This window comes from Electrona antarctica (genome assembly GCF_951216825.1).
Source record: "Electrona antarctica genome assembly, chromosome: 8".
Taxonomy (NCBI): Eukaryota; Metazoa; Chordata; class Actinopteri; order Myctophiformes; family Myctophidae; genus Electrona; species Electrona antarctica.
Window position 1 is genome coordinate 42262413 of NC_136789.1, and position 17221 is coordinate 42279633.

Sequence of the window (17221 nt, forward strand, 5' to 3'; positions counted from 1 at the left end):
GACACCCCTCATACATCATCATAAAAAAATCATTCTACTTTTGTCTTTTCTCTCTTGTTTTGGGCGACTCCTCTGTGTACCACCAGAGGAGGGCTCAAGTACCACGAATGGTACAAGTACCAGTGGTTGGGAACCTCTGCTTTAGGTGACCGCAGACACTCTACACTCTGGACCATATTCACATGGCAGCCATTTTACTCAAATGGCCAACATGTGAATATAGTCAATGATGAGTAAAGCTGGGCAATCCTATACTGTAGCATCAGAGTCTGACTTTTCGGAGAGCACTGAGGGGTTCCTGTGAGATCCTGTTGAATTGGTTGTTGTGAGCTCTGCCAGCAGCCATATTAATTAGACTGGACCGCCTTAGCCTCATTTCATTAGAGTCCAAGTAAACAGCCTAATTCTGTATGCATTTTAATGTCCGTACCCCTGCATTAAGTGTGGAATGAAATTTTTTGACATTTAATGAGAAACAGCGTGAGTTAAGTCGCTCTCCTCAATATACTGTAAGTGTGTGTGTGTGTGTGTGGGTGCGTGTGTGCGTGTGTGTGTGCGTGTGTGCGTGCCTGCCTGCCTGCCTGCCTGCCTGCCTGCCTGCCTGCCTGTGCATGAGAGAGAGAATGTGCATGCTGATAATCACAGTAGGGGGAAAGAAAGAGGATGGAGGAGGTGGGGATAAGTCTTTCAGTTGGTGATACTGAATTGAACTAGTACCACGTTTTCTGAAGACATCCGTCCTAAAATATCGTTGAAGCGGGTAGTTATTTGTATTTTATTTTAGCCACAGCAGTATCAGCTTGGATAGATGCGATGGACTCCTGCAACACGAGCCATTGCTAAATGCACATATTTCTTTTTATATTTTAGGGTAGGTGTATTTCCATCATGCACGTAGGGGAGAAAGGAATAAGACAGCCATTCGCACAGAGTAGACCACATCATGGAGGGTTGGAATTAAGACTAAGTGGAGTTTGGGTAAAGCACTTCTCAACGTGGAGTCCGGGGACCCCCAAAGGCCCCTGGGGGGGTTACAGGCGGTGCCTAGCTAAACGACTGATAGTTAGTTAGTAACCAAATGGAACTTTACAGGTCTGTAATACAGAGAGTGTACAGTACAAATGGAACCAAATGGACCCGTTCCATTTGTATACTCTCAGAGTTGGATATTACAGTGTTGATTGGGGTCTGTCCAGATTCATCAATTGTACTTGTTTCAACTGTACTGATAAATAATAAATTATGTAATATAATTTCAGTTGGTTTTAGTCAGTTTGATGTATTTCCTTTTTTTTGTGTGTGTTTTCTCCAAACTTGTAATGTCGACACCACTGGAAAAGAAGGTCTCAAGTAACCTCAGTGTTTCCCAAGCATGACATTAAGGTTGATTGATTGATATAGTATGTAATGAAAATGAGCTTTATTATATAGCACTTTTCATACACAAAAGTGCAGCTCAAAGTGCTGTAAAATACAGCAAAAAAAAAAAAGGGAATGAAGCTTTTGAAGTAATTAAATGAAAATGTTTTATGAGGTCACAGTGACCTTGACATTTCACCTTTTGAATGCCTACTTTGAATCTCCAGTCCAAGTGGAAACAGACAACGTAGAAACATTATGCCTCTGGCTACGGCTTTCCAGAGGCATACAGTTGGGTGCCACCGATATTGTCCCTTATCATTTGACCCATTTAGGCCTGACCTCAAATTTTTAAAAAATCCTTCTAAATCCTCCAGTTTTCTGAAATAAATATTTTCACGATTTTTCAAAAATAGCAGACCTACAAGCTCGTAGCGCGCCACTCGGTGGCGCGCTATGAGCTTGTAGATCTGCTATTTTTCAATAGCTAAATTATAACAATGTTTAAAACACCAAAAGGGGTTCCCGCCCAAAATGGGTTAACTGTCCTTTTGCGCAGATCACGCAAACCTCAGCAAAAAGAAAAGGACGATATCGATGGCCTCCAACTGTAAACATCTTGGACATCTGTAAATGCATATCAAACTGAGGGTTCTTGAAATTAAAAAGGTTGAGAATTACTGCACTATGGGAGTAAAGTGTCTGAATATAATAAGAGAGCCATTAACAAATACCACCGCAGGGAGGAATGGAATGAATGTGATGAGTCACTTGGGTAAAGGATGATACTTGGAATGACTGACATTTCAAAGCAGTGGGTGGTATCAAAACAGTAGTGATCAGATCCAGGGTATAGACTCTTTGTCTCTCTAGTTCTCTAGTAATATTTCTATGCAAATGATCATTATTCATCTTTTCCCTTTGTAACATTATTGCTGATGTATATATTTGCCACAAATACTTTCAATGTTTGTCTCTCGTCCGTTTTATGCTCATCAGTCCAAACGATGGAAATGTAAAACAGCTGTTTCTGTCTCACCCCCTGCTGAACTTGATGGAGGATTCATGAATTCAAGTGCTCTAATACATGTATCCTTTGAAACAGTAGCCTTATGTTGCTATTTAGGCTTTCTGGGGGCCATTTACACGGTTAAATGAATGAATCTTATTTCACAGAAGTCAGTCACTTCATCCTGGTCTGGTGGGATTAAAACACAATTTCTAACCACCGCCGTTTACTGTGTTGCATTATTAGCTGTTCGTATTGTTTGCAGTCAGGGCATATAATTTCTGCCAATAACATAATAACATTGTCCTCCATGGTCATTAAAACAAGTGTACTAAATTAGTTGGCCAATCCTCAGCCTCACCCTGTCCAGAACCTCTGGACAACCGCTGATCCGACCGACTTCCCACTCGGCGAATGACTCCCTTGGGTCCTCGCCGATACGCTTGCCGAGTGTGAAATCGACCGGTTGTTGCAAGTTGGGAATGCATGGCTGCATGGGAAGGGTGGAGCCGATACTATGAGGTAGAAAAGCGACATACACAGCTCCAGGTATGGATCTACGCTCCATTCTAGTGTTCTTTTGTGAAGCACATACTGCACCAATGTGCCATAAAAACACTGTACACATGACTTGACTATCATGTTCAGAATAGATGGGATCCCATCAACACACCAATAACTGACAGTGAGTCAGGGCGCCTGGTGAGTGGTGCTATATATTCTCACACGGAGGCTCCATCCAGTGCCTCTGATCCATGTCCGCACAGTCACATAGCCTGCCGTGACTTCCTCTGACCACAGGTCACATGACTCTCACATGAGCACTGACTTCTGTTAGTGACAACAGTCATATGGCCTTGCAAGCTTGTGTGTGCATGTGAGTGATGTGGTGTGTGTGTGTGTGTGTGTGTGTGTGTGTGTGTGTGTGTGTGTGTGTGTGTGTGTGTGTGTGTGTGTGTGTGTGTGTGTGTGTGTGTGTGTGTGTGTGTGTGTGTAGGAAGAAGAGTGAGTGAGTGAGAGAGGGGAGAGAGAGAGAGAGAGAGAGAGCACACATTTATTGTGTACACTGTACAGTATGTGTGTGCACATTGCATTTGTGAATGAATGCACTTTTGAGCATGTTGTTTATGCAAACATGATACTCCTGGTCAGGCCCTAATTTAAGAAATGGAGGACCCTGTCTGCCACAGGCCCACTGAGCTAATGAAGGGCAGTTCAAAATAATAACTGAGTCAGCGTGGCATCAGGAGCCCCAGCTCCCCTGACCTGTACCGACATTGTACTGTAGCCTGACTCACTATGGCCTGTGACAGTGCTAAACACCAGCTGGTATGGTTCTAATTAATCACAGGCATGCCGCATGATCTACTAATGCTATATTCCACTGTAGTGTGCTATACTGACTATATTCACATAGTGGCCAGATTTCTCTCGTGTTATAGCTCCCTAGCTCCCACCCCTCCAAGTACGATATAAGAGCAAAATGGCTGCCATATGGACAGTAACATTTAGGCATTTAGTGACTTCACAAGTGCGAAATCAGAGTAAGCAATGTAAGAGTGAACTGAACCCTAGTCAAGAAACAACAGCATAAATAGTAGAGTGCAAAGAGAACAATGTAGAGATGTACTGTAACACATACAGTACAGCTTGCGAGCCTGGAGGGAGAAGTGTCTAGGTAAGGATGTATGGAGCATCGGCCAGGGAGTTTTATGGAAGGTTCCATCAGCCTTCAAACCTTTCCTAAAACAATAATAGCTGACGTCTGTGTTCAGTACAACTCTCCTACCCCATCTGTCTGTTTGTCAAACCACCAAGGCCACACTACAGTTTTAACGTAGTCCAGCGGTATTGGCGAGGTGTTGCAGCTGTCCGTGCTCAGACATACAGACACAGAGACAGACATACTGTACATACATACATAGCTGCGTAATGGAGTGGTTAGGCACAGCTCAAAAATACACAAAACTCTCTCGCTGAGGTGAGCCGAGCCAAGTGTTATTTAAATAAATAGAGAAAAGTAATTCCCTCCTTATTTCAGCCTTTTGAAATATAATCCTCTGTGCTGTCGATATGATAGAGCGTGCTGTTGGTGTTTGGATGTGAAGATATGGAGGAAGCCTATCCTTCTTATCTGCCAACAGACAGATCTGACACCACAGATGTGACCAGAGAATGTTCTTGTGAAGGGAACATTATAACCTGCTAACAGGCTGATCAAAATGATTGTGAGGAAAATGACTTTGAACACATCTGTCTGTGTGTGTGTGTGTGTGTGTGTGTGTGTGTGTGTGTGTGTGTGTGTGTGTGTGTGTGCGCGTGCGTGCGTGCGTGCGTGCGTGCGTGCGTGCGTGCGTGCGTGCGCACGTGCGTCCTCTTGTGAGGAACCATCTTTTAGTGAACGTTTAGTTATGAAACAGAATTACTGTCCACATGCTTTGAACCTTGGAATCTGTAGTGTGTACATATACAGTAGACTGTACTGTAGTTTCATGGGCCCTGACTTTAGAATCCCTCCCCAGTCGTTTTTGCAGTCGTTTTTCTTTTCTTTTTATCCCCATCTTTCCTCACAATGTTGTTGTTCTGTCAGCATAAGTCCTTGTATTATGGCTTCAGAGCCCTCACTGGTTGGTCTTAACCCATTAAGACCTGTTCTGTCAGCATAAGTCCTTGTATTATGGCTTCAGAGCCCTCACTGGTTGGTCTTAACCCATTAAGACCTGAGTCCTTGTATTATGGCTTCAGAGCCCTCACTGGTTGGTCTTAACCCATTAAGACCTGTATTATGGCTTCAGAGCCCTCACTGGTTGGTCTTAACCCATTAAGACCTGTATTATGGCTTCAGAGCCCTCACTGGTTGGTCTTAACCCATTAAGACCTGTATTATGGCTTCAGAGCCCTCACTGGTTGGTCTTAACCCATTAAGACCTGTATTATGGCTTCAGAGCCCTCACTGGTTGGTCTTAACCCATTAAGACCTGTATTATGGCTTCAGAGCCCTCACTGGTTGGTCTGAACCCATTAAGACCTTCAGAGCCCTCACTGGTTGGTCTGAACCCATTAAGACCTGTATTATGGCTTCAGAGCCCTCACTGGTTGGTCTGAACCCATTAAGACCTGTATTATGGCTTCAGAGCCCTCACTGGTTGGTCTGAACCCATTAAGACCTTCAGAGCCCTCACTGGTTGGTCTTAACCCATTAAGACCTGAGGCCTTCAGAGCCCTCACTGGTTGGTCTTAACCCATTAAGACCTGTATTATGGCTTCAGAGCCCTCACTGGTTGGTCTTAACCCATTAAGACCCTTCAGAGCCCTCACTGGTTGGTCTTAACCCATTAAGACCCTTCAGAGCCCTCACTGGTTGGTCTGAACCCATTAAGACCTGAGGCCTTCAGAGCCCTCACTGGTTGGTCTTAACCCATTAAGACCCTTCAGAGCCCTCACTGGTTGGTCTTAACCCATTAAGACCTGAGGCTTCAGAGCCCTCACTGGTTGGTCTTAACCCATTAAGACCTGAGGCCTTCAGAGCCCTCACTGGTTGGTCTTAACCCATTAAGACCTGTATTATGGCTTCAGAGCCCTCACTGGTTGGTCTTAACCCATTAAGACCTGTATTATGGCTTCAGAGCCCTCACTGGTTGGTCTGAACCCATTAAGACCTGTATTATGGCTTCAGAGCCCTCACTGGTTGGTCTTAACCCATTAAGACCTGTATTATGGCTTCAGAGCCCTCACTGGTTGGTCTTAACCCATTAAGACCTGAGGCCTTCAGAGCCCTCACTGGTTGGTCTTAACCCATTAAGACCCTTCAGAGCCCTCACTGGTTGGTCTTAACCCATTAAGACCTTCAGAGCCCTCACTGGTTGGTCTTAACCCATTAAGACCTTCAGAGCCCTCACTGGTTGGTCTGAACCCATTAAGACCTTCAGAGCCCTCACTGGTTGGTCTGAACCCATTAAGACCTTCAGAGCCCTCACTGGTTGGTCTGAACCCATTAAGACCTTCAGAGCCCTCACTGGTTGGTCTGAACCCATTAAGACCCTTCAGAGCCCTCACTGGTTGGTCTTAACCCATTAAGACCTTCAGAGCCCTCACTGGTTGGTCTGAACCCATTAAGACCCTTCAGAGCCCTCACTGGTTGGTCTTAACCCATTAAGACCTGAGGCCTTCAGAGCCCTCACTGGTTGGTCTTAACCCATTAAGACCCTTCAGAGCCCTCACTGGTTGGTCTGAACCCATTAAGACCTGAGGCCTTCAGAGCCCTCACTGGTTGGTCTTAACCCATTAAGACCGTTCAGAGCCCTCACTGGTTGGTCTTAACCCATTAAGACCCTTCAGAGCCCTCACTGGTTGGTCTTAACCCATTAAGACCGTTCAGAGCCCTCACTGGTTGGTCTTAACCCATTAAGACCCTTCAGAGCCCTCACTGGTTGGTCTGAACCCATTAAGACCTTCAGAGCCCTCACTGGTTGGTCTTAACCCATTAAGACCTTCAGAGCCCTCACTGGTTGGTCTGAACCCATTAAGACCCTTCAGAGCCCTCACTGGTTGGTCTTAACCCATTAAGACCTTCAGAGCCCTCACTGGTTGGTCTGAACCCATTAAGACCCTTCAGAGCCCTCACTGGTTGGTCTTAACCCATTAAGACCTGAGGCCTTCAGAGCCCTCACTGGTTGGTCTTAACCCATTAAGACCCTTCAGAGCCCTCACTGGTTGGTCTTAACCCATTAAGACCTGAGGCCTTCAGAGCCCTCACTGGTTGGTCTTAACCCATTAAGACCTTCAGAGCCCTCACTGGTTGGTCTGAACCCATTAAGACCCTTCAGAGCCCTCACTGGTTGGTCTTAACCCATTAAGACCTGAGGCCTTCAGAGCCCTCACTGGTTGGTCTTAACCCATTAAGACCCTTCAGAGCCCTCACTGGTTGGTCTTAACCCATTAAGACCTTCAGAGCCCTCACTGGTTGGTCTTAACCCATTAAGACCTGAGGCCTTCAGAGCCCTCACTGGTTGGTCTTAACCCATTAAGACCCTTCAGAGCCCTCACTGGTTGGTCTGAACCCATTAAGACCTGAGGCCTTCAGAGCCCTCACTGGTTGGTCTGAACCCATTAAGACCTTCAGAGCCCTCACTGGTTGGTCTGAACCATAGAGTATATATATAATAGAGCCCTCACTGGTTGGTCTGAACCCATTAAGACCTGAGGCCCATTCTACAAATGCCTTCTAGATCAGTAGTTCTACCTCTCAAAATCTCAAGATTGAAAAATAATAATAATCATAAAATAAAATAAAACAGATGTGTAACAGATGATGCTTTTAATGGGTTTCATCTGACAGTGAGGACTTTCCCCTGGGAGCATATAACACACGCAGAGGTACGGTACACACACTTTTGTTCCCAATGCAGCTTCCCACTGAACAGGCATCCTGACCCAACTGTAGGAGTCGCTAGTGCAGTGACAGAGACTCTAAACCTAACCCTCCCCACCTGGCTTCCCTTCCCACAGTCAACCACGGCCAATTGTACGGTGGGACGCATTCACTGAAACATCCTTGGAATCTTTATTCTAGACTGCACCATTGCTCAAAAACTCATCTCTTATCTCTCCCTGATCACCCCTTTTTTCCATACTTTCCTTTAAAAGGTCAGGACTTCCCTCCCGCATCATTTATTTTATCAGAATTGTACGGAGCCCCTTAGGGGGAGTGGAGTGTGCATATGATTATACTCTGAATCAATGCCACAAAAAGTTGACCGCTTCGACAATGCGAATTCTGAGAACAAACATTTAAACTAGCTGTTGCAGGTGTAAAAATAATTCAGATTTCACAACGTCAAGTCGTTTACAAACAAGCCGCCAGAGATTATAGTAGCCAGGGACTCATTTTATCGTGCCGTGTTGGCGGAGAAATGTCCCGGAGACAAAGAGAACCACATAAACACGTGAGCCGGTCTACTCAGCGTGGCGGAGCCTGCTGCCTGTCTCTCTACTCAGCGCGGCGGAGCCTGCTGCCTGTCTCTCTACTCGTCAGGGGGAGGAGCCTGCTGCCTGTCTCTCTACTCGTCAGGAGGAGCCTGCTGCCTGTCTCTCTACTCGTCAGGGGGAGGAGCCTGCTGCCTGTCTCTCTACTCGTCAGGGGGAGGAGCCTGCTGCCTGTCTCTCTACTCGTCAGGAGGAGCCTGCTGCCTGTCTCTCTACTCGTCAGGGGGAGGAGCCTGCTGCCTGTCTCTCTACTCGTCAGGGGGAGGAGCCTGCTGCCTGTCTCTCTACTCGTCAGGGGGAGGAGCCTGCTGCCTGTCTCTCTACTCGTCAGGGGGAGGAGCCTGCTGCCTGTCTCTCTACTTGTCAGGGGGAGGAGCCTGCTGCCTGTCTCTCTACTCGTCAGGGGGAGGAGCCTGCTGCCTGTCTCTCTACTCGTCAGGGGGAGGAGCCTGCTGCCTGTCTCTCTACTCGTCAGGGGGAGGAGCCTGCTGCCTGTCTCTCTACTCGTCAGGGGGAGGAGCCTGCTGCCTGTCTCTCTACTCGTCAGGGGGAGGAGCCTGCTGCCTGTCTCTCTACTCGTCAGGGGGAGGAGCCTGCTGACTGTCTCTCTACTCGTCAGGGGGAGGAGCCTGCTGCCTGTCTCTCTACTCGTCAGGGGGAGGAGCCTGCTGCCTGTCTCTCTACTCGTCAGGGGGAGGAGCCTGCTGCCTGTCTCTCTACTCGTCAGGGGGAGGAGCCTGCTGCCTGTCTCTCTACTCGTCAGGGGGAGGAGCCTGCTGCCTGTCTCTCTACTCGTCAGGGGGAGGAGCCTGCTGCCTGTCTCTCTACTCGTCAGGAGGAGCCTGCTGCCTGTCTCTCTACTCGTCAGGAGGAGCCTGCTGCCTGTCTCTCTACTCGTCAGGAGGAGCCTGCTGCCTGTCTCTCTACTCGTCAGGAGGAGCCTGCTGCCTGTCTCTCTACTCGTCAGGAGGAGCCTGCTGCCTGTCTCTCTACTCGTCAGGGGGAGGAGCCTGCTGCCTGTCTCTCTACTCGTCAGGAGGAGGAGCCTGCTGCCTGTCTCTCTACTCGTCAGGAGGAGCCTGCTGCCTGTCTCTCTACTCGTCAAGGGGAGGAGCCTGCTGCCTGTCTCTCTACTCATCAGGAGGAGGAGCCTGCTGCCTGTCTCTCTACTCGTCAGCAATGAAAGAGCAGTGAAAGGGAAACCACGCCCCCTAATACAAATCCTTATGAAACAAACATAAATATTAATTAGATATGCCTATGTCACACCGCAGCAATCGAACACATTGAGACAATATTTAATGAGTAGCGCCAAATATTTATTTTCTGCCCAGAAATCTCGAAGTGCACAGGAATAGCTACAGAAACAGCAGAACCCCAAGAAAGCCAGAAGACTATATGAGTGAAATTGTACTAGCATTGCTCCCTATCACAAAGGAATTATTTTTGTTTAAAAAGTGATTTTGGGTGTCCTGTCCCTTTAAGTGACTTTCCCTAGCAGTCATTAAGCCTATCCACCTTTTTCTTATAACCCATAAATCTTTGCGTTTGTGTGTGCATAAGTTCCTCTTTCTCTTGCTGTGTTGCCAGTTTTGCAAGAGAAACAAGTGGCCAGGTCTATGAAAACAACCACAAATGAAAATAGCTGATCTACAAGCTCACAGCGACACATTGTGAGGTTGTACATCTGTTATTTAAAAACAAATTGAGAATAAATCGAAATATTTTGAATATCTTTTAAACATTTTAATAAAAAAGGAACAAAATATGTTCAGATGGATGTCCGTGGACAATTACATATTAATCTGGGGTTCCTTGATGTGAAGATATGTGGAAGCAAGCCCAAATAAGCAACTACTGTACACTTTAGAATCAAGCCCAAAAAACATCAACCAGCGACTACCAATAATTTATTTGCAAGTGACTTTACAGAAAAAAACAAGTCAAAGGTTGCTTATAATAATGCCAACACTGCCTGAAAGCAAAGCACACACACACACACAGAGCCCCAGTACTTTGGTGGGGAAAAAGGTGGATAGAGCTGGTGGACGCGAGTTCTCTTTCTCTCGCGCACACTCGCACGCACGCGCGCACGCACACACGCACGCGCGCACACACGCACACACGCACACACGCACACACACACACACACACACACACACACACACACACACACACACACACACACACACACACACACACACACACACACACACCACTTTCCTTAACATAGGGTAACGTAGGGACATTTCATTGAGAGCATAATGACACCCTGGCAGCGCTCCTAATGGAACCATAATGGCGCTTTCAAACTCAGTAGGAGCCTAAAACACAGACAATCTCAGTGGATGGAGGAACAAGGCAGGCTATGTTCACCTGTAGAGTCGCACCACCTGCACCAAGTTTCCTTATAATGTACTGTGGTGGAAAAAGTACTAAAATGTTTTACTTAAATAAAAGTATGAATAATGCAATATGAAACTACTCCATTACAAGTAAATGTCCGGAATTCAAAATGCACTTGAGTGAAAAGTGAGAAAAGTAAAACGTACTTGCTGTGCAGAATGTCGACACTTCAAATTGTCAAATGTATAAAAGTCTTTTGAGAATAGCAGATCTAGAAGCTCACAATGCATCACACTGCGACGCATTGTAAGCTTGTAGATCTGCAATTTTAAAATGGCCGAAATGCGTATAGGGCTGTAATGGTTAATGTATGTTTGGTAATAATAACCCAAATCTACAAAGTAACTATAGTAACTAAAGTTGTCAAATAATTGTAGTGGAGTAGAAGTAAAAGTACATAAAATTTGACATACTCAAGTAAAGTACAAATACCTCAAAATTGTACTTAAGTACAGTACTTAATTAAGTAAATGTACTTAGTTACTTTCCACCACTGTGTAAGTAGTATATATGCATGCATGTATGCATAACCCTAACTCTGGACACTGACAATTTCGCTGGACGAGGCGCGGCAACATTGACTATTTCCTAGCTTTGTCACGTTCCCAAGTTATTTTCTCCACAAAATATACACATTCCATGTTCAATATGTGTACACACATGCACACATTCCATGTTCAATATGTGTACACACATGCACACATTCCATGTTCAATATGTGTACACACATGCACACATTCCATGTTCAATATGTGTACACACATGCACACATTCCATGTTCAATATGTGTACACACATGCACACATTCCATGTTCAATATGTGTACACACATGCACACATTCCATGTTCAATATGTGTACACACATGCACACATTCCATGTTCAATATGTGTACACACATGCACACATTCCATGTTCAATATGTGTACACACATGCACACATTCCATGTCAATATGTGTACACACATGCACACATTCCATGGTATGTGTACACACATGCACACATTCCATGGTATGTGTACACACATGCACACATTCCATGGGGGACTTAGGAATGGCCCTTTGCACTTTGCTCAGGGAATCATCGCTATAGGGTGATCAGCCAATCACAAGCCAATGTTTGTGTTCACACAAACCCAGAAAGCTGGGCATAGGAGGGAGGGGCTAGAGTCCCGCAAAAATATTTGTATAAATCCTATAACTAAACCGGCCTGGCCTTTTTTTCTCCCTCCCAGGTTGCAGTAGAGTGCTCTCTATCATAGACTGAAAACACCACATGACGTACACATGCATCAACGGTGTCATTGGATTGAAATGACATGCGTCAATGGCAGTCAATGACTTGATGATTATGACGATGGAAATGTCTCTGTCAACAGTCAACTATTTCCATCATTGAGGAAAATGGACATCTCCATCATAGACGTGATACGTCCAATGAAACAATGTAAGTTTAGTTTATGTACCCCTGGCTATTGGGCACATAACGGCCACAACCGTACACTGCCATCATAATGGCAAAAAATAAATAAACAAATTAATTACAAAATTCAAAAATCCCACCAAACGTTCGAACCATAATGGCTTCGGGATCAGCCCTAATGGGGGTACAGTATACTGACTGAGGCCATCCATCATCATTATAATATCATTAGACTGTACATAACAGCCAGGCATCTCTCACACACACACACTATTTGATCTTTAACGTTCTCATCTGAGCGATACACTACTATACTGTACCATAATGAATGTAACAAGCAGGTTTTCAGACTGCCTGAATGGGTAATCAAGGCCCAAAAAAACTGTAACAGTGATTTAATCTGTCATTTAGAATTATTATTATTACATTTTTTTTAACATACAGTGATCAAGATTTGATTTCACGACATCTCTCCACATAAAATCCATCTCTCCTCCCTCTCCATGTGTGCATCCAGACGATCCATGATAATCAACATTATGATCACAATGCTGGCATAACCAAACCATGAACACATTTGGTTTCACAACTGCTGCAATGTCACCAAGAAATAATGATAGTCCTTCTCTTAACCTATTCACCTTAACCCCCCATTCCGTTTTTCTCACTTATACTGTAAAAATATTTTTAGATGGGGGCCAAATACATAGAATGTTGGGGGTTCTTGACATGAACAAGTTTGAGCACCACTGATATAGCAACTAAGTTTTCAGAAAACTGTTAGGATTTAGAAGACATTTGTAGAATTGAGTTCCCCAGGTCTTAATGGGTTTCAATTCACAGCCACTGGCCTGCTAGTACGGTATGACCATTACAGTTACGCAACTTTAGCTTCAGTACCTAAATCTGTGCAGTTACACACAAAAAATAATTGCAGCTAATTTGCAGTGACATTCAAAACAGCTTTGTAATTGTGTTCTGTGGCTGAAATGCTGGCTATTAAAAAAATCAGAAGTCACTGGAACACTATGTGAAATTATGTATTTGTCAGTAACAGCTTAAATACGAAAACTAGCATAATTTATTTCCTGCAGCCCTCTCTCTCTCTCTCTCTCTCTCTCTCTCTCTCTCTCTCTCTCTCTCTCTCTCTCTCTCTATTAACTGTTACTATTATTACACCTCAAGATTATTGAGGGCCTTTTCACACAAATTAATTCTAATTACTGACTGTGCATTTGAATGGCAATAAATACAAATTGACTGGGGACATGGCAGTTTGCAGAAAAACAGTAGTAATAATCGCAAATTACGTTAATCCTTAGTGACTGCAGTGAGTGATTACCAGAGTTCCCCAGTAATATTAATCTTGTAGGGCATTTGTTGGAGCAAATAAAGAACAGTACAGAATGGCTGCTGTAAATTGACGATGAAACTACAATTACAAGTGGAAGGAACACAGGATAGCCTATATATTTGAACCAAGCGCAAGAGAACAACGTGCAGCGGAGAAAACATTGAGTGAACATGACAGCTGCTTTGACAGCTAGTTGGAGCCATGATGCATGGTTATGGAATGAAGGGAATCGGGCATCCCCTCATGGTTCGCTATGTGTACATTGCAATGTACTTTTTGCCATGTTACAATTTAAATTCTATGTATTTGTCAGTTTTGTTTATTCTATGGTATTTTCAACGCAACTGTCCAAACCATGGAGACCATGGAGGTATAAATAAAAATAGGCTGAAAGGAAGTATCGCTGGCTGGCTTTTTTGGCCCTTTTTGGGCCACTTGGCAACTTTTGCTGCAGCCAGCTCTTTACTTGTCCAAACAGTTACCCACATCCCCCCAATGTTTGTAATCGTCACCTCACTCCTCCCTTGATCCCTTCCAGTTATTTATGAGAGCTTTTAATTAACAATTTCAGACTACTGTTGTACAATGGGGGAAAGGCCTTTGATCTAAATGGAGACTGCCCTCCACATCTCAGCCAGGAACTGCACTAATCAATACTTGGCCGAAGGTTATTTCATTTGAAGAGAGAGTTTGATTCATACATTAAAAATTCCAATTACCCTGTCAGGAGTTGAGCGAGCCCAGAGGAGACTATTTTAATCATACAGCTTTATCAAACTCTCTAAACTGAGTTTAGCACATACTGCATTGTGTGCTACACCATGAGAAAGGTGATGTGCCTTTATTTTGTCATAAACATTTTTTTGAATCCATGTTCGTTCTGTGTGTGTGTGTGTGTGTGTGTGTGTGTGTGTGTGTGTGTGTGTGTGTGTGTGCGTGCGTGCGTGCGTGCGTGCGTGCGTGCGTGCGTGCGTGCGTGCGTGCGTGCGTGCGTGCGTGCGTGCGTGCGTGTCTGAATAGCGGTCATTTCTTCCCATTCCAAATACTTTTCACTTTTTGAGAGGCAATTTTCTTGTAGTTGGACAAACTTGTTAGTGCTCAAATCATGTCTTGTGGGCTACTCATCATGAAGTCATACGACAAACGTCTATAAAAGTAACGCGAGTGTGATGCATGGGTTGTCATCCCTGAGCAGTGGGACTGACTGATATTATCTGGCACACATCTCAGTACAGTGCTTCAACAAAGTGCAGCCCCAAGGCCCATACTGCTGACATGTAAACCTGCTCACCTTCACACTGTACTCTATTCAGACACACAAGGACCCACAACTGTGAATCAATGCTTTCATCATGCACAACAACAGCTTTCAGTCACTTGCCCTTGTATGAAAGACACTGTCCTGGGAAAATAATTCAAATCTCCCGACACAAAGTACAGCTTATTTGTTGGCTCCCTAACAGGTGGATTTGCATACATTGGGCGAACGCAGACTGGGGACCTGGAAATCCTCCCTCCATTCTAGACATTTTGGTCATGCTGTTCAAATGTGGTCTCAAAAGGACTAAGCTATTTATTCCACCGCATGCCAGCTTTCTACAGCTGGTTTAAATACACATGTAACACGCATAAATCTGTGGTTATCTTGTGGCTGCGCACTGTGCGCAGCAATATCCAGTGTTCATTTGAATGAGCGTATAAAACAGGTATTTGTCAGAGTATAAGTGAGTGCATTAAAGTGTGTAACAGAAGTGGTCTGTCAGACATTTAAAGACAGTTATTTGACTCACCGGGGAACTGGTAGCTGTAGCTTGGGGCAAATCCAGTGTATCCTCTTCCATACGTTGCCACAATGTTAGGATAACCTTTGTGGAGAAACACAATGGACATTAGAAAAGCTGAATTTACACCATATAGCCTTTGTTGGCAGCTATGTAGTCTCTCGAGACAGACTGTGACTAAAAGAGGGCGCTGTTTTTCTTTTGTTTTGCCAATGGGTACCCAGATTGCCTGCTATGTTAACTAATAGGCTACATACCAGTACATACTTGTACTGTGACTTGTACTGTGACTGAATCGGTACTTGAACTTCATATAGTAGATAATAAGTAGGATTAATCAAGGGTTCTCAAACCCTTTAGTTTTAAGGACCTCCAGTTTAGTGTGCATGATTAGGCAATGAATGGGGGTCCATTGCCTAATCATGCACAACTATATTTGGGGGGAGTTCATTTGTACACTCTCAGAGTTACAGATCTGTAAAGTTTCATTTACAATTACAATTACAATTTAGGCATTTAGCAGACGCTCTTAATCAAGAGCGACTTACATTAAGCAATAACAAAAGCATGGCATACATCACATATATAAAAAAGTAGTTATCATGAATCATGCGTAAACCAAGAACGTAACAGTGGAGTATCTATGTAAACTATACATACTATACTATATAATATATTATACATGTGTACTATAAAGTGCTATGACTACATAAAATGCAATTATAGAGCTGTCTACATAACAAGCTATAAGTCTGTTTAAAATACTATCTAAGTCTACATAATGTGGTATCTAAGGAGCTAGGCTAGGGCAAGTGCTACGGGCCATGGTGGAGTCTGAAGAGGTGGGTTTTCAGACTACGGCGGAAGCTTGGGAGTGAGGCTGCAGTTCTGACTGTGATGGGAAGTGCATTCCATAGTTTTGGAGCCAGAAGGGAGAAGAGTTTGGGACGTGTGGAGCGTTGTCCCTGCGTTTTTAGGTGAAGGTTTTAGTGAAGGTACCTCCAGCTTCCCTGCGTTGGCTGATCTGAGTGCGCGGGAGGGTTTGTAGGGTACGATCATACTTGTGAGATATGGGGGAGCCATGCCTTTGGTTGCTTTGAATACCAGCATCAGAGTTTTGTATTCTGTGCGGGCAGCGACCGGGAGCCAATGGAGGGAGCGGAGAAGGGGTGTGAGAATTTAGCTGGGGACCGCCTGGAACTATCAAGGACCCCTGGGGGTCCTCAGACCCCACTTTGAGAACCACTGCTATAAATAATAAATAAATGGTATGGGCCTCCGGGTGGTGTGGAGATAAAACACTCAGCCTCCATCACAGAGGCCCAGGTCACTTCAGGACATTGGCCAGGCGCTCTCTATTGAACACAGTCGTCAGTGTTCCCGGGCAGGAAGCCAGTAGGGGATTGTGTTCTTGTCTCTGCACTAGCGACTCTTACTGGTTGGCCAGCGTGCCTATTGACTGGAGAAGGGAACCGGGGAACATAACGTGTTACGCTTTCTGAAAGTACCAGAAGGTGACTCCAGATGTGTATTGGAGGCGGCATGTGACTGTCTGCATCTCCCCAGGACAACACAGTGGGGGTTGCAGTGACACGGAGTCAGGGACCACAGTATACATGGGAGGAACTTTACCGTACATACCTGTATATGCACGCACGCACATAGACAGATATTAGGGGTGTAACAATGCACATATTCATATTGAATCGTTCAGTGCAAGGCTTTCAGTTCGGCATGCATTACGAACCAAACAATATGCTCTTTTTTATCAACTTCAAACAAATTAAATGCTACTCCAGTCACGCTGAGAGTCGTGGTAAACTAATGCCATGGAGAGACCAGAAACAGATCTTGTCTTGTGTTCCCTGCATGGGAATTATGAGGGAGATGGCAAGAGAGTGGTAG

At 44.8% G+C, this 17221-nt stretch overlaps 1 protein-coding gene across 10 annotated transcripts in view; it reads right to left on the bottom strand.

Annotated features, from left to right (window-relative positions):
* Positions 1-17221, bottom strand: part of LOC306928533 (RNA-binding protein Musashi homolog 2) — a 324724-nt gene that overhangs the window by 31327 nt on the left and 276176 nt on the right. For all 10 annotated transcript variants that reach the window (XM_079508745.1, XM_079508740.1, XM_079508741.1 and 7 more), the window contains one exon: positions 15326-15400. In XM_079508745.1, coding sequence (XP_079364871.1) covers positions 15326-15400 — 75 coding nt within the window. The remainder of the gene's footprint in view (positions 1-15325; positions 15401-17221) is intronic.